Genomic DNA, 24,140 nt, shown 5'->3' with positions numbered 1-24,140 from the left:
ACGTAATTTCTAGGCTAAAAATATACATTTAATAACGATCAGCTGTGTGTTAGGATAAAGGCCGACGACTAATATTGTGTTTTAAGATTAGTTCAATATATTTAATGTAAATACGAATAAAAAAAATAATGATTCGACAATAAAAACTATAAAACATTGATTTTCAATAACTTTTAATGTGACAAAAAGTTTCCTCTCTAAACTCTCCTGCAACACAGCGACGTCACTTCCGCTGCGCATGCCCAGAGTGTATCAGGAAGTCCCTGCAGGCGCCAACTTCAGTCTAGTTATGAATCGTTTGTTATGGTTTTTAACAGAAGCGGCGGATTCGTTATAACTTTTTTAACTTTTTTTTAATAATATTTACGAGTGTCGACAAAATGCCTTCACTGTCTATAAGAGGTGTAAACGTGAATTTCCCCTTCACCCCCTATGACTGCCAAACTGACTACATGAACAAAGTGCTAGAATGTTTGCAGAAGGTAAGTGTGGGAATTAAATCACGTTTAAATAAAGGTAATGCGTTTATTACGTTGATATATAATCTTATTTAAACCTTTAATTGTCTTCAGATTAATATGTTATGACTTGATACTTTAAATACAATTTAAATTAAGATTTACTTAGTATATAAGGTTGTTTTTTTATTTTATTTAGAAAACTAGCTACTGCATTTCTCCCCCCAACCTTTAAAAAATGTGAATTAAGAATACATTTAACAGTTATTGTTGCTCAATTTTCCACTCAATTTATACATGTGTTGTACAGGAATACAACCTTGAACTTAACCGAAACTATTGTCGTTCCAGAAAGTAAATGGAGTCTTGGAGAGTCCCACAGGAACTGGTAAAACTCTGTGTCTGCTGTGTGCTTGCCTGGCCTGGAGAGAACATTTCAAGGACACAATTTCGGCTCGCAAGATATGTGAAAAGCTCGGAGGAGAGGAGATGTTCCCCGACACACCGCTGTCATCCTGGGGAACTGCTGCTACAGACGGAGACACGCCTGGTAAATCAGAGTTGGATAAACATACGAACACTGTTGATGTAGTTGCTGTGAAAGATGTGTCAAAAGCTCTTCTTTTATCACGAAATGAATGCAATCTTAATAACAATCAAACCTTTTTTCAAATTATGTATATCCAAAATATATCCAAGCAATATTTCGTCATTATTGCTTTGACTAGAACTATTTACTTATTGATTGATATTTCTTTATTCTACTCAAAATTTGGGGGATATTACTAGATACACATAGTAGGAGATACAGTAGACATATTAAAACTATAATGAGTAAAAATATGTTTGGAAAACAATAAAATAATAATGATAATAATACATAAAATGAAAAATATTAGTGTTTAAATAATAAATAAAACCTGTACAAATAATGTTAAATACATCAACAACAATAAACATGTATAACAAGACAATTACTACTAGTATTGTATTATTTTTAATGAACTACAGAATTACAGAAAAGAGGAAAAAATATCTAGCTATAAATATTGTCTAATTCCTTAAAGACCTGACATTATGCAGAAAAGAGAAATGGTACCTCTCCTTACAGTGCGGGTGTAAAACACAATTATTTAATTGATTCAGATTTTAAGATTCATCTCTGCTCTTGTGTTCTTCCAGCTTACTACACCGATGTTCCCAAGATCATCTATGCGTCGAGGACTCACTCGCAGCTCGCCCAGGTTGTAGGCGAGTTGAAGAATACCTCATACAGGTAACTCACATTCCCTTGATACCAGTTTATGAGATTGAAAAAAATATTTATTGTTGCATTTCATGTGGATTAACATCTAGAAGACCCAGACTTAATAAGTGTGTTTCTGAAACTCATTGAAGTTGTTTTGAATAATTGGATATTGAAAGCAAAAGATCAAAAAAATAAAAAGTTTCATGCAACGATATATGTTTCTAAACCCTGTGTGTGACAGAAATATCGATGACGGCGAAGATAAATTGTCGCTGTCAGAGGTTGAATCATTGATGGTTGTGTGTTCTGCACCTCAGACCAAAGGTCTGCGTGTTGGGCTCCAGAGAGCAGCTGTGCATCAATCCAGAAGTGATGCGGCAAGAAAGCAATCACGTCAAGGTGAGGGATCCTGACCTTGGACGTGATGAGCTTTAGTCTTCTGCGCGTGACTTAAAACAAGCTTCCTGCAGGTCCACATGTGCAGGTCCAAAGTCTCCACCAGGTCTTGCCATTTCTATAACAACGTCGAAGGTACCACAACATTTAAATAAATGTGAGACGTCGATGCATGTTAACTGTCGTGTTTGTGAACTTGAGCTTCTGGTCCGCAGAGAAATGTACAGACAAGAACGTAGTGGATTCTATTTTGGACGTCGAGGATTTGGTGAAATATGGCAACAAACAGAAGTGAGATCAGTGCAGGGATTGACATTCATCCATCAGTCTTTCACTAATATTCTCCTTTTTTCCCCGGTCAGGGTTTGCCCGTATTATCTCTCCCGTTCTTTAAAGCAACAGGCAGATGTGATCTTCATGCCGTATAACTACCTGCTGGACCCGAAGGTAAACTATTCAGTGCCTTTAAATGATCCCGGTGAGAGGTTTTAAATGAGTTAGTGACGTGTTAATGTGTTACTTTAATAAAAGTAAATGGATGCGGAATCTTTTTCCTCAATTTTAATTAGGGGTGTGAATAAAAACATGATTTATCTATTTATTTACCATAGTTAATAGATTTTAAACTGCACTACATCAATTTATTTATTTAGTTTTCAAATTATATATACGTTTTTTTTTATCATAGATCTATTTTGTTTTATTTTTTAAGTGACTAAAATAATTTGATAGGTTATCTTTTTTTTCTTCTCGATTTTTAGAATTAACAAGCAAATATTCACAGTTTTTACTTTATTTTTGAGTTGACATGACTGAGGACAAGAGGATACAGTCGTTTGCTGATTTTCTGACCTATTTTGGCCTATTAGTCTCCCTAAAATCGTTCTGAAAATTATGCAAGAGTATCGAAATGCATGTCTTATTGAGTTGTATCGCGAACCAAGTATATGGAATCGTATCGTATGATTGGTGAATCGTTAAAGCCCAAGTTTTAACATTTTAAAAATGGTTTTAATGTCGCTAAAACACGGTTTAAAAATGAGCTTTGAACCAAAGATAGTGAGGACAACTCTGCATCAGATAGTAACGCAACTGTACTAGTGTCATTTGTTCTTTTGTTCTCTCCTCAGAGTCGCAAGGCGCACAACATAGAGCTGAAGGGAGCTGTGATCATCTTTGACGAAGCTCATAATGTGGTACGTTGTGTGTTGGTTGAAGTTTTGCTTTTGAAGAAATTGTAAAAAGCGACTAAATGTTCCCTGTAAACTCATGAGATGATGTGGAACTGTCATTAAAAATAGGTTGTTAATCAGAATGTTTGTCAATCAATGTCAATGTTTGTTCACATTGTTGATTTCTGTCGGTGTGAGCAGGAAAAGACGTGCGAGGAGTCGACATCTTTTGACCTGAGTCCGTACGACCTGGCCTCGGCCATCAGTGCGGTGGACAGAATGCTATCGGAGCAGGCTAGAGAAGTCAGCGCTGGGGAACCGTTCTCATCAGACTTCAATGTTGACTCTCTCAACTCCGGTTAGTGGCTTCTAAGAGGATTAAAACTTAGGAAACAGATTTTACTTTATAAAAGTGAAGTATTTTTTCTTCTATAAATACAAAAATGTGAATTACTGTCCTCCATTATCATTCTATCCCCCATCAAATCAAATTGGACTAAATTATGAATTGTTTGAGGGGAAAACAAAGCTTTTGATTCTCTATAGAGTATTTAAATCTCTGTACAATATGATTTAAAGAAGGAATCGTTTGTTGTATGAATTCACTGAAATGAACATGATTTATTTGATACTTTCTGTTGCACCCATTTCTGCTATAATTTTACTTTAATGTGTTTTATTCCAGCTTCAAAAGTGGACATCACCACAGTTGCTAAAATCAAACGTAGGTACAAGTAATGATGAATGTAAAATGTTCTAAAGATTCTGGTTTTAAACTAAATCTCTTTCTTCTTTATGTATTTTTTCATTTTTATTTGATTCTTTTCATATTGTGATTTCCCTTCCAGAGATTTTACTGGATTTAGAAGCTGCTATCGATTCATTTGATGTCCCGAATGAAAAAGGCATGACAAGACCTGGGATGTAAGTACAGAAATGTTGACGATTGACCCATCATTAAAACACACGCTCTTGGTTACAGGATTTAAAGAAATGTTTTTTTATTTAATTTGAAATTAACCTGTAATAAACCAACGGATATTTCATTATAAATTGTCCATTTTTAAAATTGCAGACAAATCAAAAGGCTTCTTTTGTTTCATCGTATGACAATATTATTAATTTCTTTACTTTTTATTTTAATTTTTTACAATTAAGTTTTAACTTATACTGTGAACATAGTTATTGGGTGACTTCCTTTTAAACCAAAATATTAATTGCAGTCTTGATTATTATTTCAATTATTTATTTTCTTAACAGCTTGTCAATGTTGGCTCCTTCTTGGATGGATTGAATTCTCACTAAGAACAGAAGCGCTAGAAAATGATTTGTATTTTTATATGATGATGTTATTTTCACTCTAGTTTCATCTACGAGTTGTTGGCCAGAGCTCACCTGACATACGACACCAAGACGGCCGTGTATGAAGCTCTGGAACAGATTACTGGACATTTAACTGGACGTAAGTTTTCATCTTATTGCTCTCATCTATTAACCGTATTATTGTTTTTTCTTGATCCAATGAATTTTTACTGCAAGACAAAAAAATAGTCTGAGAAACTGTTTTTAACTCGAATTTCTCTTTTACTAGAACCGGGAGTTTTCCTTAACACGTCCGGACTACAGAAACTTTCTGACATCATTCAGGTACTGAAATTGATTGATCTCTCAATGTTTCAACAAACCTGTGTTTGAGTGATTTTTATGAAACTCGTCTTTTAGGTTGTGTTTTGTGGCGAACCAGTCGAGAGTGACAGGCAGCGGCAGATGACAACAAACACTACACATTTCAAAGTAGGATTTTCTTTTACGTTTTCTAACCTGTGTGTATTGGTCAGATTATCTACCTTAATCCAAGATTACTATTTTAAAATCTTTGCACTACTTTAAGTTTTTCACTTTAAAATAAGTAAGTAAGTAAGTAAGTAATATTTATTTATATAGCGCTTTTCAAGACCAGGGTCACAAAGCGCTTAGACAATCAAAACAATACTCAAAAAAGTACATACTTTAAAGATCAAGATAAAATGATAAAATAACCGTTAACGAAGAATTTAAAAAATGTATAATGTGGTTTAAAAACTCTATAGTGACATATAACGGCAAACATAGATTATTAATTCAAACAATTATCTTTTTTTTATGTTTATTATAAATATTTTCACTCCTGGACTTTTATTTTCAGTTTTTTTAAATGAAAATGAATGCTGACAGAGCAGCCTAGTAGTCTCTCCATATCTAATTTATTGTCAATAAATAGTTAAATGATAACTGTGTCACATGTTCATGAACAAGGTTAACAGTGATTATCTTGCAGGTCCACATCCACAAAGACAACAGTCATCAAAAGAAGAAAAACAATGACGTCTGGGCGTCGTCTGCGCCAAATAAAAAACAAGGTAAAACCTCTAGTTTGTCCTGAAAGATGTCTTTTATTTTGAAATGTGAGATTTAAGCTTGGATTCATTTTCGATTCCTCTAAGGAAACATCCTGAGCTACTGGTGCTTCTCCCCTGGCTACAGCATGCAGGAGCTGGTCAATCAGGAGGTCCGCAGCATCATCCTCACCAGTGGCACCTTGTCACCTTTGACCTCCTTCACCGCCGAAATGAGGATGTAAGTGTTGATCAATCAACATAAGGACAACAGAACATGCACATTTCTTGTTATTGTTATTGCAGATTGAGTATCTAGGGTTCATTTAACGATGAATAAGAACTGTGGATGTTTCAGAAAGTTCGATGTGTCTCTGGAGAACGGCCATGTGATCGAGAGAGACCAGATTTTCGTCCGTGTGATTGATCAAGGACCAGACGGGGTGATGTTGAGTTCTGCCTTCGACAGAAGGTCAGGATTTTTTTTCCTCCTCATTTACTCGCTCAAGACCACAAGTCCGGATAATGAAATGTATACATGTGTGAAATTCAATTAAAATGTAAATGTTAATTGAGTTTTGCTGTTGATAAACATGCAGTCCTGGTGAAAACACCTTAGAGGAGGTAATTACACAGTGGGGGATTTTAAATGTATATTATTAACATTGTTAGTTATAATCATATTACAGTCATTTTAATAAAAAATGGAAAATGCATGTCCAGACAGACATTTAGAAAAGACCTTGAATATTTTCAATGGAAAGACCCGTCAACCGCTCATCATCTTGCAGGCGAGCTTGACCTTTTGACTTTCAACTGGTGCCTCACTCAAATCTTAATACGTTAAATTCAGGACGTCATATGAATATACCGTTCTCTTTTGATGGAAATCTAAGAACAAGTGTCTCAAATACACTGTAAGACGTTGATGAATGATGTAATAGACCTTAAGACTAGATTGAAAACTATGCAAACATTTGACTTTCTTATAATAAAAGTAAATGGTGTGAGAACATTTCTACATTATTTCATGTGGCTTTTTGATTTGAAGTAGATTAATGTTCGTGTTGATATGTTGACAGTGTTTAATATATGATTAGTAGAAGAGATTATGAAATACAACAATTATACAGAGACAATAAGGGTAAAACTGTTGATGTGAGGAAGGAATTTGTTGGGATAGTTTGTTGAATAAGGACATACACAGATGATTTAAGTCTTCCAGAAAATACAATATCAGAATCAGACTTCCCTTTTAATATAAATTTAGTTCTAAACTTTGACCTCGACTGCTAAAATATTTTGTCTCCTCCTTGCGTGACTGTGTTTGACGAGCATTTAAAAAATCTTTATCACAGATTCGTTCCTGAAAACATGGCTTCGCTGGGGAACACAGTCGGTAAGATTCAGGAGTTCATGAAGCGACAAGAGTAATTTATTTTAATGAAAACATTTGTGCATCAACTTGTCCAGCCAACCTGAGCCGAGTGGTCCCTCATGGCATGCTCGTCTTCTTCCCCTCTTTCCCTTTGATGGATAAAACTCTGGAGTTCTGGAGGGTGAGAAACTTCAAAGAAGTTGCTTCTAAAAAAACAAGTGTAAACGTCGACGTGTCTTCACCAGACCAACGGACAAGCAAGTCGCATTGAGAGCGTGAAGCCCATCTACGTGGAGCCCAAAGGAAAGGGCACCTTCAATGAGGTAACCTTGTGTTGCTCACCTCAGGGAGAAGGATTCGCTGAATGTTGTATTTAATAGTTCTGGTCCGTTGCCAGGTGATGGACGGGTACTACAGCAAAGTCGATGATGCGTCGTCTAAAGGAGCGACTTTCACAGCTGTGTGTCGAGGAAAGGTGAGGTTTGTCGTTAGATTTAAGTCTCTCTGTCCATCAATAAATCCATGTCAAATAAACTTGAAAAGCTGCAGAAGAGATGTGTAGGTAAATACGTCGACGCCGTTTCTAATCTCTTACCGTGTCAGGCCAGCGAAGGTCTGGATTTTGCCGACACGTACGGTCGAGGCGTCATCATCACCGGCCTCCCCTTCCCCCCGAGGATGGACCCCCGGGTTCTCCTGAAGATGCAGTTTTTGGACGAGATGAACCGGAACAACCGAGCGACTGGTCTAAAGGTGAGTTCTTCTTCTTCTTCTCTTGCACCTTCCGACCCGTTTCCTGCAGCGCCTGATCGTCTCTGTCCAGTTCCTGTCGGGCCAGGAGTGGTACCGGGAGCAGGCCTTCAGGGCCGTCAATCAAGCCATCGGTCGAGTCATCAGACACAAGGACGACTTCGGAGCCATCTTCCTGTGCGATCAGAGGTCCGTTCTTGTTATTCCGACCCCTCAGTGAATCCTTTAACCTCTTCTGTATATAAGAAGGTTCAGAGCAGACTGTACTTTCTGAGGAGGCTTCGATCATTTAACATCTGCAAGAAGCTCCTCTGCATGTTCTACCAGTCTGTGGTGGCCAGTGTTCTATGCTGTGGTGTGTTGGGGTGGAAATGTGTCCAAGAGGAGTGTCAACAGGTTGGACAGGTTGATCAGAAAGGCTGGTTCTGTGGTTGGAATGAAGCTGGACTCACTGGTGACAGTTGCTGAGAGGAGATCATTGAACAAACTACTGTCCATCATGGATGATGACATCATCCTCTGAACACTGTCATCAGTGAGCAGAGAAGCAGAATGAGTGCACGAATGCTCCTACCCAGGTGCAACACTAATAGACTCAGGGACTCATTCATCCCTCAGGCTATTAAATTGTACAATTCTGAGTTCGGGGGCAGGAGTGCAGTGAGAGTATCTGGATGTTCTGTTCTATGTTAGTCTTTGTATCCTTTGTCTTTGTTGTTTTTCTTTCCTTGATCTATGTTCTTTGTCTTTAGACTTGGATTGTGTCATCTTGTTCTTCCTCTTTATGTTCTTCTTCTTATTTTATTTTTTATGTATTATTTTTTTATGAAAAATTGCTGGCTATTGGTAAAAAACAATTTCCCAAAGGAGACCTCCTGAGGGAACAATAAAGTTTTACCTTACCTTACCTTACCTTCTCAAAGTCGCCTCAGATGTGACTTGACGACACGTGACTCTCTGCAGGTTTAAAGGCGCTAACGCTCGCGCTCAGCTTCCATCCTGGGTCCGGCCGTGTGTGCGTCACGGCGACAGCTTCGGCAACGTCGTGCGCGACGTTTCCCAGTTCTTCCGGGTCGCCCAGAAACTGGTAGGATGCTCTTTATTTTATCCCATGAGTCGCACACATTGAAGCGGATAAAGCATCAAAATATAGATACTTTTTAAAGCAGTTATGCATAGTTTAAATCTGAATTCTTGAGTTCTGCATAAATGTAGGTAAAGGGTCAAACTTTCCTCTCCAGTTTTGTTTGTGCTTGATCCTCCAGCGACCCGTGAAAGAGAGCAAAAAAACAGCGAAGGCTTGCGAGCCCGTCTTCCAGGCGGACGCTCAGACCTCCAGCTCCGGTTCCTGCTCGGCCTCGTCCAGCCATGTGGCCCAGAAGGCCAAGGTGCTGGACTCGCACATGCCCAGTCTGAAGAGGAAGAGACTGAGTGAGCGCCGTTGACAAATGCAGGAGTTCAGAGATTGAAAAATGTTTTGATTTTTTTTTCTCGTGATCAATCGCACAGACGACCACTCCGGCGGCAGCGCCATGGCCAGGATTTGCATCGAGTATGAAACCGAGGCCCGGGAGAGTCACAGGAAACCGGTCAGCCTGCTGGACGCCCTTGAGCAAGGCGAGCATCACAGGGACGAGGGAGAGACGGATTCTTTTGGAGTGGAAAAGGTAGCTTTCTTACCGACATTGTGAATCTTAAACTTACTCCTACTTTATTATATTAAAGATTTATATTCATATTTATCATCGAATCACTTTCGTATTCGTACAAAGAACGAGGCTTAATCCATAATAGTGACCTTTCAGTAAAACATTCAAGGCGCTATATAAATAGAGATTATTATTATTATTATTATTATTATTATATACAATTTAAAAATATTCAACTCAAAGCAAAATGGAGAAAACAAACTGGTAAAAGCTCAACAAATTCAATAGGAATTAATTTAAAGAAACTTGAGGGAAAAAGTGACGAAAAAAAGGTTCTATTTTTGATTTAAATGTGATTTATACAAAAAAAATAAGTATGTTGAGCTCTACGACCACCATGTGACCTTTGATCCATCCCCTAGCTTCTCTCGTCAAATGTTTAAACTACAATTCATTCCTCAAAATGAGCAAAAGTTCTAGTTCTACTTCACAAATAAATCTTATTTACTTACTCGCATCTAATTCCCCGAAGGAGATCTCATGGGGATTAATAAAATCTATCTATTCTATTCTACTTTATTGTTTATGACAAAATATTCTTGTTTGGTCAAGGCCAGTTAATGCTTCTTTATCTTAACACTGCTCTGAAATGCATGTTATGTTCCAATTACTCATTAATTAAGCTTCTATACTATACTTACATATACTTATAAATACTTTGATTCAAAACAGAGTGAAAGTATTTCCTTTCCCTCATTCTCTCTCTGTAGCTGCTCACTCAATTTAAACTTTGTTGTTAAAAACTTGTTTGTTTTTTGTCCTCATTCCAGGCCAGACGTCTGTCGACTTTATCGCTTCAGTGCGACAAACGTATGGACGACGAGCTCCGCGGCGGGAAACGTAAAATCAAAGTGGTCCAGGATCAGGTGTGGATCTCAGTCCGACCGGTGTCGTCTCACTGTGACAAGTGACGAGGGAGAGTAACTGTGGAACCTTGTCCAGAACACCAAGAAGCTGAAGGACATCATCGCCAAAGGGAAGGTTGTTACTGTGAAGAACCTGCTGACGGAGATGAAGAAGTCCTTGAGCCAGGTGACTTACAAGGAGGTGGTGGAGGCTCTGCAGCTCTACAAGGACAAGGACGACCTGGACGAGCTGCTGCTGAAGACGGCCGTGCTGGCCGAGGACCCCAACAATCACGGCATGCTGCGAGGTGATCGTCGCCCCCCTCGACCTCACCTCTTAAATCTCGTGTGTGTGTGAACGTACTTCATCCCTGAACCTCAGGTATCTACCAGTTCGTGCGTCCGCATCACAAGAAGCAGTTTGACGAGAAGTGTCTGGCGCTGACCGGTGTCGGGTGTGGCTTCAAACCGGAGCACTCGCTGAGCAAGGAGGAGAAGAAAGCTCTGATGGCCACTGGTGCGTGTCAAGCCCAGAATATCTTTCAGCTTCATTTTAAGTTTAAAACACTTTTATTTTCTATCGTCGAATATCAAACGAGAACGTCTGTTCCTTCAGGAATATTTCCCGACAATTTTATTGTATTTTTTCCAAAGTTTCTATTCGCATCTTCGCTGAGAAACACATTTTTATTTTTATTTTTACTGGAATTTACAAATATAACAAGAGAAAAAAGGTAGTTAAAAAAAACCTGTCCAACCATACATCCCTATGCATAAGCACAAGAACAAAACTCATCAAATTATATACGTTTTAAATAATAATGATAATACTGAGTTCATTAAATTTGCATGAAAAAATAAGAAAGATGAAGTAAAAATGTATTTTAATGATAAAAAAGAACAATAAGTCAATCTTACTAAAAGCTTAGTATTAATGGATGGGTAGACGTCATAAAGGCGCCGACGAGGATGGCTGCCTCTCCAGTAGCTCCGCAGCAATTTCTATCATTTTCTGTTTTTATTAATTTTTTTTACTATCATTTTTCTTCTTATTTTATTTTTATTTATTATTTTGTATTGTTTATGGAAAATTGCTGGCTGTCGGAAAAAACAATTTCCCGAAGGAGACCTCCTGAGGGATCAATAAAGTTTTACCTTACCTTACCTTACCTTATTAATTTTCAGGAAATTAACTATTAAGTCTTGTTCACAGTTTCCTAAAAACAAAACGAGAACAAAGTGCAAACAAAAGAACTAAGTGCAAGTATAAAGAACATAGAACAAAAGTAAATAACTTAAAAGAAAAAGGATATAAAGGAAAAGGGATATAAACAAAGATAATATGATATAAACAGGGAGTCAACCGTCCAAACATCAAAATCTTAACACACCATAAAAACCTGCGTGATGAGAATATGATTTGCTGACGCTTCACATTTGAATTCTTCCATTATTTAAGGTTCTTCAAGACATTCACATAACTTCACTGGAGGATGTAATAAAACTAAATGATACAAACTTGTTTCTCATCCGCTCACTGTTCTTGTGTCGCCGACAGCCACCGAGGGAGCGGTCAGTGCCGGGAGCTGCGGTGTCTTGTCCACGGGTCAGCAGCTCAGCACGCAGCAGCTCAATCACGGAGGTCAACACCTCAGCAGTGACGCCTCAACACGAGCGACCGCAGGTGACCTTCTTCTTCTCTTTCGCCTTCGCATGGATTTGTTTCTTTATTATCCCATAAAAGAAAAAGTGGTTTTCAATAGAAATATAGTTGCAGTTTCCGAACAAATTATCTTAAATAAATAAATGTGTGTATATATATATATATATATATATATATATATATTTTTTTTTCTTAATCTTTCAATACCAGAAAAATGTCAATCAAATAAATTATTTTCAATCAAAAAAGAACATTTTCATTTTAAAAACGGGTTGTTTTGGATGTAAAAAAAATTAATTGTTTATTTTTTTTTAAAATAAAGTTAAATAAAAAAAACATTTTCAATGAGCAAAAGTTGCTTGAATCTTAATAAACTTCTAACTTTTAAAAAAGTTGCTACAATTAAAAATACTATTAATATATTTTCAAGCAAAATTAATTGTTCAAGCACTTTAACTATACCTTTTATTCTGATAGAAGTTCAATCTTTTTTGTGTTTTAGCCAAATTATCGATCATAATTTCTTGCAAAATTATATATTTTCAATCAAAAAAAGTTGTTTTAATTAAAAAATCTTGCGTTACGGGTAAAACATTTTTTTATAAATTATTCAGTCCCGAAAAGTTGCAGCATATTTTTTATTCAAGTGAAAAAAAAGTTTTCTATCGACATTTTTTCTTATTGAAGCAACTTTTTAAATGTAATAACAAACAAATCTATACATCAATAGCTTTTGAATCCGTACTGTTTCTAATGAGATAAATGAGGAGGTTCTGCTATCATCTCCTCCATCTTGTCAGCTTTTACTGTTTCGTTTGACTTAAACCTCCTTTGGCAGATTCCAGTAAGAAAAACGAACCCGCAGTGTTCCTGGCCGACGTGAAAAAATCTCTGTCGCAAGAAAAATCCGCACAACTCTTCAACGCCATCAGCGACTACAAGAAGTCCGACGACTACGAGACGCTGGTGTCCATCGTGGTGAGCCTGTTGACGGAGAGGAACGAGAACTTCGATCTTCTGCGCAGTAAGTCCTGCTTCGAGTCTGTTCTCGGGCGTCACGTGCTTCACCTTCTGAGATCTCCGCAGGAATCCTCGTGTTCGTCCGACCTCATCATAAACAGCAGTTCAAGGAGATGTTGAAAGGTTTGATGGGAGACTCGGCTGATCTTACTGGTGCAGAAGATCAGACTCAAGAAGGTGGAAAATCCATCTTTAATCCCATTTTTATCACCCTATTATCGTTTTTTTGCTTTCTTTCTCATTACCTTGATGATCACGACTTGTAAATTCTGTATTTGCATGAATTTATTCCGATTTTTCTTGCTTTTTTTTAAAGCTTATTGCTCTGTGTTGCTCTTTAACAACATGTCCATCTGTTCTCTCTGCAGCTCCAGCAAAGACACAGAGAAAACTCACCAGTTTTTTCGCTGCTTCTCAAAAACCATAGAAGAAGAAGGAGAGAGAGTTCCTCCGCCGGCGCCGTCACAACCGTCAGCTGGATCTGAGCGGACCGAGATCATGATGTAGGTTTTTAATTTTATCGTTGTAAAGAATGAAATAAATTACCTCAAATAAAACTTTGATTTAAAGGAATGATGTGAATTATATTTTGACCAGTTTAATATCCAAAGTAGTAAGAAAGACTGTTCTTAACAGTTTAGCTACTTCCTGTTTGAGTTAAGATTATATTAAAGTTAAAATATAGCAAAAATGTTTTTTTAAAGGTGGTGGACGATTACATTTTCTCAGGGGCCACAATTTATACAGTGACTGTTGCCATCGAGCAAAAATAAAGGGTAGAAAAGCTGGGAAAATGTAAAAGAAAACTTAAAATCTTAAGTTACAAAAACAAGTTTAATAAAATCGAACTTAATCGTCTTAAATTATTTTATAGAACCTTAATTAATGTAAAAGCATTTTTGTGAATATTTATTTTAAATTCACTTTAATATTAAATAAATACTCAAAAGTGGAGACAAAGGCAACAGAAATCCTTTAGTTTAGAGTTAAACTAGTAATGAATAATAAACTTAAATAAAAACAAAATTGTTTGTTTTGTTTTGTTTGTTTGGTGATGTTTTTCTTTGACCTCATGAGGGCCACAAGGTTAAAGAGCCGCTCGTGGCCCCTGGACTACACTTTAACTATGTCCAGTCTGTGGAAAATCATAATAATTAAATAGTCATTAAAGAATAACAGGAAAAAATGTTATATGAACAGATACAATTAATAAAAATAATTTATATCACTCAAGGACTATAATTAAAAAAAAATTAGTACAAAAACAAACCAGAAAAACTCCATTTCACGAGAGACAAGATTTTATTTTAGATTATTTTATTTAAAGTCGCTTTATATGTCAAGAAATAACTGTATACGTTTTTTATTGGACTAAAAAAAACGAATAAAATAAAACACTTTTGTTTATTTTATTATATTTAATTTCTGAATTAATATTAATATCACAAATCACCCATTGAAATATAAAATAAATATCGATCTATATAAAAAATACCGAACCTTTTAATCCACACCTGCGCTCTCGCGCCTGACACGTGACTTGTCGGCTCCCCATGCGGAAGTCTCGCGAGACTTCCCCGCACCCGTACTTCCATCATGGCAGGCAGCAAGTTGGTGCTGGAGGGAAGAGTCAGTGTCCAGAGCTTTCTTCTGGGACTCAGCGTCCTCTTCATCCCCTTGATACGCACTTGCTTCGGACACGTCGACTGGGTCTTCGATTATCTGACGGAAACCCCGGGAAAGATCGTCATTTGTCTGCATATCGCGGTGACAAACGGCCTGTTATTGCTGATCTACAGAGGACCGGTTTACAAGGTAGGACTGACGACACCTGCTTTATTTTATTTATTAATAACATGTACACGTGTTTGTGATGTGACACGTCTTCTACGTTAGCGTCAGATTAAAAAACTAAAAACAAGTTTCTCCTCCATTTATCTGTTAATGTAGCGCTGCTAGCTAGCCGGAGCTAACAGGAAGTTAATCTGATTATCAGTAACAGGATTACAGGGAAGATGCTGTCGTGACACTGGTGGGATTGACAGCTCACTTTCTCACTGGACTCACGTGTAGCTTTGTTTTTTTTCTACTCTCCAGGTGGCAGTGAGAGCCTGTTTCCTGGGAGTCACCTTTGGCTGTGGTTTGATCATCAGCTGCTCTGACACCACATGGACGCACTTTGGCTGGTGAGTATCTTCCTCCTTTTTTATGACTTTTTATTCCTCATTTAACGTCGAATTTACAGACCACATGACTCTTGACGAAGTCGTAACTGCTTTCATTTGTTTTCAAACCAAAATATGTCCAAACATCAGCTTTAACATCATCTACTGGAGTCACTGTATCCTCTCGTCCTCAGTCATCATGGGCAACTCTGAGGGTTTTTTATTGTTCCTTCAGCTGCCGAGGACTGCTGCCATCTAGTGGCCCAACGCCTAATTGCAACACAAAAAGGAACAAATGCTTTGAATATTTCAATTGTAAATATAAAAACTTAATTTTTATGAATTTGCATCGGCAAGAATTAGAAGATAAAATTCATATCATGATACAGGAGCAACGATATGACATATTGTGATACTGTAGTAACGAGAAGTACTAAGTATTGTCGAGTACTTGACTCTGGTGTTGTAGTATTTACAGACCACATGACTCTTGACGAAGTTGTAACTGCTTTCATTTGTTTTCAAACCAAAATATGTCCAAACATCAGCTCTAAAAGCTGCTAGAGTCGACTGTATCCTCTCGTCCTCAGTCATCGTGGGGAACTCTAAGGTTTTTTTTTTATTGTTCCTTTAGCTGCGAAGGATGTAATGACTGCTGCCATCTTGTGGCCCAATGCTTAATTGCAACACAAAAATGAAAAAAATTGCTTTGAATATTTCAATTGTAAATATAAAAACTGAATTTTTACAAGTGTGTATCGGCAAGAATCGGAATATAATATCTGTTTCACGATACAGGGATACAACGATATGACATATTGTGATACTGTAGTAACAAGAATATACTTGTAGTATTGTCGAGTACTTGACTCTGGTGTTGTAGAATTTACAGACCACATGACTCTTGACGAAGTCGTAACTGCTTTCATTTGTTTTGAAACCAAAATATGTCCAAACATCAGCTTTCAAAAGCTGCTGGAGTCACTGTATCCTCTCATCCTCAGTCGTCGTGTGATCTCGCTGGATTTCCTTCTTCCTGTAGCTGCGGAGGACAATATGACTGCTGCCATCTAGTGGCCACTAGTATAATTGCAACACAAAGATGAACAAATGAAATACAATGGTGTCTCGATATGTTTGACAACGAAGTGTTTTGTTGCTGCAGAGCTGAAGCAGTGACTCCAGCAGCTTTTAAATATACCAAAGACAATTTGAATCAAAATAAGAGAAAAAGTAGAAGTAAAAGTACTTCCCCCTTTCTTTTTTTTTTTACTTCTCTTTCTCTCTAACTTCCAACTATTTATTGTTCCCTCGCAGGTACATGTGCTCGCTGTCCTTCTTCCACTACTCGGAGTACCTGGTGACCGCCATCATTAACCCCCGCAGCCTGTCGCTGGACTCCTTCCTGCTCAACCACAGTCTGGAGTACACGCTCGCCGCCATCTCCTCCTGGCTGGAGTTCACCGTGGAGAAGCTCACGGTTCCAGGTGAAGGACAAACACGAGATGCATCTAAAAGTATTTCCCCTGTTACGAATGACGTACGTCGTCAAGAAATCATTGAATTCCCATGATGCCTTTCTACACACCGCTGTTTCTAGTGACAACATATTGGTCGCTACTGTATTTTAATTCTACCTCTATACTGCAATCTTAAAAGTGAACTAAACTATACTTTTTTTTCTAAATTTTCCTAATTAAATTTCAATTTGTTTTTTTTAATATATCTGTGAAATAACTTTTACATAATTTCTTTTGGCTAAAAATGTTTCTTTAATTTCCAAACAATTTTTATAGAATTTTTCTTAGTTCACTTTCTTACTTTTTTGCTTTTATTTATAGTCGTAACTGCTTTAATTTGTTTTCAATCCAAAATATGTCCAAACATCAGCTTTAACATCATCTGCTGGAGTCGACTGTATCCACTCGTCCTCAGTTATCGTGGGGAACTCTGAGGTTTTTTTTATTGTTCCTTTAGCTGCCGAGGATGTAATGACTGCTGCCATCTAGTGGCCCAACGCCTAATTGCAACACAAAAATGAACAAATGCTTTGAATATTTTAATTGTAAATATGAAAACTGAATTTTTATGAGTGTGTATTGGCGAGAATCTGAAGATAATTTTCGTATCACGATACAGGGATACAACGATATGACATATTGTGATACTGTAGTAACAATGATATATTTGTAGTATTGTCCAGTACTTGACTCTGGTGTTGTAGTATTTACAGACCACATGACTCTTGACGAAGTCGTAACTGCTTTCATTTGTTTTCAAACCAAAATATGTCCAAACATCAGCTCTAAAAGTTGCTAGAGTCGACCGTATCCTCTCGTCCTCAGTCGTCGTGTGATCTCGCTGGATTTCCTTATTCCTTTAGCTGCGGAGGACATTATGACTGCTGCCATCTAGTGGCCCAACGCCTAATTGCAACACAAAAAGGAACAAATGTAAAAACTTAATTTTTATGAGTTTGTATCGGCAAGAATCGGAAGATAAAATTCATATCACGATACACCGGCAACGATATGCCATATTGTGATACTGTAGTAACGAGAAGTACTAAGTATTGTCGAGTACTTGACACTGATGTTGCAGTATTTACAGACCACATGACTCTTGACGAAGTCGTAACTGTTTTCATTTGTTTTAAACCAAAATATGTCCAAACATAAGCTCTAAAAGTTGCTAGAGTCGACCGTATCCTCTCGTCCTCAGTGGTCGTGTGATCCTGCTGGATTTCCTTCTTCCTCTAGCTGCGGAGGACATTATGACTGCTGCCATCTAGTGGCCACTAGTACAATTGCAACACAAAGATGAACAAATGAAACCCAATGGTGTGTCTCTATATGTTTGACAACGAAGTGTTTTGTGGCTGCAGAGCTGAAGCAGCTGAGCTGGCTCAGCCTGGTGGGTCTGTTCATGGTGATGTGCGGCGAGGGTCTGCGCAAGTCGGCCATGTTGACGGCCGGCTCCAACTTCAACCACATCGTCCAGAACGAGAAGGCCCACACCCACGTGCTGGTCACCGACGGCGTCTACGCCTTCTTCCGGCACCCGTCCTACGTGGGCTGGTTCTACTGGAGCATAGGAACACAGGTGGGACCCCTCAGGGTGGGAGGTGTTGGACTGGTTCTGGTTTTGCTCAACCCTCTTGTCTCTCTCGGCCCCCCCCGCAGGTGCTGCTGTGCAACCCTCTGTGCATCCTGGCCTACACGATAGCCAGCTGGAGGTTCTTCCGCGAGCGCATCGAGGAGGAGGAGCTCTCGCTCATCCACTTCTTCGCCGAGGACTACGTGGCGTACAAGAAGAGGGTTCCCACCGGACTCCCTTTCATCTCAGGGATCCGGGTCAACTGAGACCCGAGGACGCTCTTTTGACTCGTAGCACACTTGCCCGGCGGCAGCGACCCGCCCGGTGCGGCTGGGACCGCCAACTGGGTCGGACTTTTTCTACCAACCTCAGCTCTCTAGTAGCACTAGTTGGGTCTCTTGCTAGTCCCTCCAGTTCAGATCGACATGTCCTCGCGCAACGGGGGAGGATTTTTCTAGAACTTTCCGACTCTATCAGAACCGTGCACGAGTCAGCAGAGGTGCGACCTTCTGGGATCTACAACACAAAACACTTTTTCGCTCGTTCACTTCAGAAGGAATCGGTAAAAACGACAATCGTTCGTGATTTAAAACTGCATTTTTCTCTACTGAGCCGTCATATATAGCGCCTGTTGCTCAGCCGTGTGTCGTTCCCTTTCGTTTTAGGAACAAATATGTGCAACTACATTTGAGAATTAGTGGATTATTTAAAGTATTTAGCGACAATTTACCATAACAAAAGGATATTAATGAGTAAATAACAATAAAATTCAAAATAAATAAATGGTAATAACAAGATAAGTACCGTTACAGTCACACTTTAGATCAGGGAACTTGTTGTTGTGTAACTGAGTTTGTGTTATTACACCGTCATTAACACTCAAAACAGCAGCTATTACCTAAAATAGACACTTTGATTTTCAGATTACCAATTTAAAAGAAAAATGTGTGTTTTATGTATGTGTGTGTGTGTGTTTAGAAAGTGGATAAAGGGCATTAAAAAAAAAAAGGATTTTGAGGAAAAATAGTGACTAAATATTTATTTAAATTGTAAAAAACACTTTCTGATAATTCAGATTTTTCACAAGTATAGTCAGAAAGTAGGTCACACGTTGAAGTTTTGGGGTTCAGAATCGATCACGGCTGCTTCCTCGATCGTTCTCGTCACTCGCTCCCGACACGAACCAAAGCTGATTTCACACGGATTTTCTAAAGGCAAGAGAAACGACACGCATGTGTGTGTGTGTGTGTGTGTGTGTGTGTGTGTGTGTGTTTTTGGCCACTTTTTCTAAAGAAATGTGTGCGCTTGCTTTGTTATTTATTGTCGTGTGCGATCGACTCGACCCGCGTCGTCTTCAGGGTACGTTTCGATCGAGTCTTTTCGGTGTTCCACCTTCACACGGTTCTGTTCTAGAGGTCACGACGTGTGAGAGCAGCCAGCAGGTCTTACATGTAGCAGTAGATGCACTTCTGGTTCTTGCTGCCTTGAGACTCCAGCTTTAAAAAGTTGTCGTACAAACTGGGATAATAATAATAAAAAAAAGAAGCAGTTTTGAAATGAAAACTAGTGTTTGATTCATTGTTTATTTCATCCTTGAGTGGAATAGTTTTGTCCACTGGCGCCCCCTCCTGGAAGATTGTTTATTATTTGTACTCGATTAATTTTAAACTGAAATAATTTCTACATTGAAAATGATTAAAATGGCAAAAATAACAGCACTTAACCCTTGTGCTATCACAGGGTCAAGATGACCCAGAGTCCCAAAAACAAATGTGTTTGTAGTGAAATTTGTATTTTGTATAAATTGAAAGCTCTTTTGTCCTCGTTTAAATACAATGCTGACCTTGAATGGAAATAATCTACAAAACTGTGAAACATACGCATTAACAAACTCGGAAAGACATCTACAAACTGAAACCCCTTTACAAACTCAGAAATACATTCACAAACTTGTATACACATTTACAAACTTCCAAACGCATTCACAAACTCTGAAATGCATTTACAAACTTTGAAACGCATTTACAAACTGAAAAGCTTTTACAAACTTTGAAACGCATTTACAAACTCTGAAAAGCATTTACAAACTGAAACGTATTTACAAACTTTGAAACGCATTTACAAATTCTGAAACACGTGTACAAACTTTGAAACCCATTTACGAAGTATAAAAACACATCTAAAACTCTGAAAACACATTTACAAACTTTCAAACGTATTCACAAACTCTGAAAAGCATTTACAAACTGAAACGTATTTACAAACTTTGAAACACATTTACAAACTTTGAAACGCATTTACAAACTCAGAAATACATTCACAAACTTGTTTACACATTTACAAACTTTCAAACGCATTCACAAACTTTGAAACGCATTTACAAAGTGAAAAGCTTTTACAAACTTTGAAACGCATTTACAGACTTTGAAACGCATTTACAAACTTTGAAACGCATTTACAAAGTGAAAAGCTTTTACAAACTTTGAAACGCATTTACAGACTTTGAAACGCATTTACAAACTGAAACGTATTTACAAACTTTGAAACGTATTCACAAACTTTGAAACGCATTTACAAATTCTGAAACACGTGTACAAACTTTGAAACCCATTTACAAAGTATAAAAACGCATCTAAAACTCTGAAAACACATTTACAAACTGAAACACATCTAAAAACTTTCAAATGCATTTACAAACTGGAAAGCTTTTACAAACTTTGAAATGCATTTACAAACTGAAATGTATTTACAAACTTTGAAACGCATTTACAAAATCTGAAACACGTGTACAAACTCTGAAAACACATTTACAAACTCTGAAAACATATCTGCAAACTCTGAAAACGTTTCTAGAAACTGTGAAAACACTTTTAAAAACTCTGTTATCTCAGGGTCAAGATGACCCGGAGGCCCGAAAAACAAACGTGTACCCCTTGTGTTATCATTTGACCCAAAGACAACACAAGGGATACCACAAACCACATTGGTTTTCAGGCCTCTAGGTCACCTTGACCCCTGAGATAACGCAAGTGTTTACATTTTTTTAAATTGGAACTCAAAGTCTGATGTTGATGCTGTAAAAACACTGTGAGAAATTCATATACGACGGCTTTACTTCCTGATGGGAAAACTATTATTACGTCCTCGCTTCTAACAGCTCTGTGCTTCAAAAATATTTCTTTTTTTTCTCTCACTTGTACAAGTAAAACATGCGACTCTAAACCAATTCTGATTTCTATTCTTTAAGTAAAAACACTTCTATATCCGGCCTGTAAATACAGATGATGACGATCAGAAAATATACTTTAATAGATGAAATATCCAGGAGAATGTTATGTTTTCATGCCTTCGACTGAACGTCGTCGACCCTACGGTGTCTCTCCCTGTGACCCGCCTCCGGACCTCTCAGGTGACACGAGTCGCTGGTGTCACAGACCTTCAGTGTTCCCACAGCACACCTGCTCATGGAGGACCCCAGCAGCTCAGGTAGGTTCCCTCCATCCTTCCCTCCTTTCCTCACCTTCTTCCTCAAGTATTCTCACGTTAACAAGTATATTTCTCATCACATTCTCCGGTGATTCTCTCTCGCTCTTCCTCGTTTGATGCAACTTGTTTTCATCCCTAAAACAAAATCGCTCTCTTTTCTCTTCCTTCGTCAGGAATTTGTGTTCGGAGAATTTTGCGGTGAATCTGTGTCGGTCATTGTGGATTCCTTCACTTTTCTGCTGCCGCTCCACAAACGTCATTAATAATACAAGTCGGCTTCCTCTGTTGCACTCGACTGGATCTCTGTCGTCTCTGATTTCAATCGCTCTGGTCTCTGCACTTCTGCAAATGTATGGAAAACTAGCTCTTGTAGATGCGTTTCTGTTGTACTATATTATCTTTGCAGGTGTAATAACTCCAGGTGATGAGATCAGGAAATGTAGTTTCTCAAGGTTTATCCCTTAAATAAATCCAGTAGGTTGATTATCAGTTACTTTTAGAATCTCATCGACAAAGAATTCATTATTTTCCTCCTTGTTTACGTTTAACAAATTGTAAATGTATCTGATAGTTGTTGGCATCTGTTGATTGACATGATATCAATATGCATTGTGGGTAATCTTAACAATTCTTTTTGTATAAATGTAAAGCTCTTGGGTCTCGTTGGAACTAATTTACAAAACTCTGAAACACATTTACAAACTCTGAAAAGCATTTAAAAACTTTAAAACGCATTTACAAACTCTGAAACACATTCACAAACTCTGAAAAGCATTTACAAACTTTAAAACACATTTACAAACTCTGAAACACATTTACAAACTCTGAAACACATTCACAAACTTTGAAACACCTTTACAAACTCTGAAACACATTCACAAACTATGAAACACATTTACAAATTTCGAAACACCTTTACAAACTCTGAAATGCATTCACAAACTCTGAAACACATTTACAAACTTTGAAACACCTTTACAAACTCTGAAATGCATTTACAAAATCTGAAACGCATTTACAAACTTTGAAACACATTCACAAACTCTGAAATGCATTTACAAACTCTGAAACGCATTTACAAACTTTGAAACACATTCACAAACTCTGAAACACATTTACAAACTCTGAAACGCATTTACAAACTTTGAAACACATTCACAAACTCTGAAACACATTTACAAACTCTGAAACGCATTTACAAACTCTGAAACACATTCACAAACTCTGAAACACATTTACAAACTCTGAAACACATTTACAAACTCTGAAACGCATTTACAAACTCTGAAACACATTTACAAACTCTGAAACACCTTTACAAACTCTGAAACACCTTTACAAACTCTGAAGCGCAATTACAAACTCTGAAACGCATTTACAAACTCTGAAACGCATTTACAAACTCTGAAACGCATTTACAAACTCTGAAACGCATTTACAAACTCTGAAACGCATTTACAAACTCTGAAACACATTTACAAACTCTGAAAAACCTTTACAAACTCTGAAACACCTTTACAAACTCTGAAGCGGAATTACAAACTCTGAAATGCATTTACAAACTCTGAAACACATTTACAAACTCTGAAACGCATTTACAAACTTTGAAACACATTCACAAACTCTGAAATGCATTTACAAACTCTGAAACGCATTTACAAACTCTGAAACACATTTACAAACTCTGAAACACCTTTACAAACTCTGAAACACCTTTACAAACTCTGAAGCGCAATTACAAACTCTGAAACGCATTTACAAACTCTGAAACGCATTTACAAACTCTGAAACGCATTTACAAACTCTGAAACACCTTTACAAACTCTGAAACACCTTTACAAAATCTGAAACGCATTTACAAACTTTGAAACACATTCACAAACTCTGAAATGCATTTACAAACTCTGAAACGCATTTACAAACTCTGAAACACATTTACAAACTCTGAAACACCTTTACAAGCTTTGAAACACATTTAAAAGCTTTGAAACGCATTTACAAACTGTGAAAAGCATTTGCAAGCTTTGAAACACATTTATAAGCTTTGAAACGCATTTACAAGCTTTGAAATAAGTTGACAAACTCTGAAACACATTTACAAGCTTTGAAACGCATTTACAAGCTTTGAAACGCATTTACAAGCTTTAAAATAAATTGACAAAATCTAAAACACATTTACAAACTTTACAGTTGAACTTACAGAACCCATATTTAAAAAACAAATAACAAAAACAATAAAAATAATAATAAAAATAGTGATAAAAACAACATAACTAATAACGTTAACATAATATTAAATAAAAGAAAACAATAATAAATAAAAAGGAATAAAAATAATAATGTATATGTTCATATATATGTATGTTTAAAAATAATTA

The 24,140-nt window shown here is 37.4% G+C and overlaps 2 protein-coding genes across 2 annotated transcripts; both read left to right on the top strand.

The window, feature by feature from the left end:
* The first annotated feature begins 289 nt into the window (after nucleotides 1-289).
* rtel1 (regulator of telomere elongation helicase 1) lies at nucleotides 290-13,565 on the top strand. The gene is made up of 33 exons (XM_087781090.1): nucleotides 290-482; nucleotides 810-1,008; nucleotides 1,641-1,734; nucleotides 2,025-2,106; nucleotides 2,178-2,238; nucleotides 2,319-2,394; nucleotides 2,466-2,550; nucleotides 3,234-3,299; nucleotides 3,477-3,633; nucleotides 3,961-3,999; nucleotides 4,124-4,199; nucleotides 4,640-4,737; nucleotides 4,867-4,922; nucleotides 4,998-5,069; nucleotides 5,593-5,674; nucleotides 5,759-5,891; nucleotides 6,009-6,122; nucleotides 7,009-7,049; nucleotides 7,124-7,209; nucleotides 7,274-7,351; nucleotides 7,426-7,503; nucleotides 7,632-7,781; nucleotides 7,852-7,967; nucleotides 8,742-8,865; nucleotides 9,044-9,209; nucleotides 9,288-9,445; nucleotides 10,258-10,353; nucleotides 10,430-10,640; nucleotides 10,715-10,849; nucleotides 11,891-12,016; nucleotides 12,834-13,019; nucleotides 13,082-13,192; nucleotides 13,384-13,565. The coding sequence occupies exons 1-33, from the start codon at nucleotides 381-383 to the stop codon at nucleotides 13,440-13,442; spliced, it is 3,513 nt and encodes a 1,170-aa protein (XP_087637216.1). The 5' UTR covers nucleotides 290-380; the 3' UTR covers nucleotides 13,443-13,565.
* Nucleotides 13,566-14,605: 1,040 nt separating this feature from the next.
* Nucleotides 14,606-19,850, top strand: icmt (isoprenylcysteine carboxyl methyltransferase). Its single transcript, XM_087782290.1, has 5 exons — nucleotides 14,606-14,830; nucleotides 15,113-15,201; nucleotides 16,498-16,667; nucleotides 18,065-18,282; nucleotides 18,363-19,850. The coding sequence occupies exons 1-5, from the start codon at nucleotides 14,612-14,614 to the stop codon at nucleotides 18,540-18,542; spliced, it is 876 nt and encodes a 291-aa protein (XP_087638416.1). The 5' UTR covers nucleotides 14,606-14,611; the 3' UTR covers nucleotides 18,543-19,850.
* The last annotated feature ends 4,290 nt before the right edge of the window (nucleotides 19,851-24,140 follow it).

This window comes from Callionymus lyra, chromosome 19 (assembly GCF_982586985.1).
Source record: "Callionymus lyra chromosome 19, fCalLyr1.hap1.1, whole genome shotgun sequence".
Classification (NCBI taxonomy): Eukaryota; Metazoa; Chordata; class Actinopteri; order Syngnathiformes; family Callionymidae; genus Callionymus; species Callionymus lyra.
The sequence above is the reverse complement of the archived record's forward strand: the minus strand, read 5'-3'. Positions and strand labels throughout refer to the sequence as shown.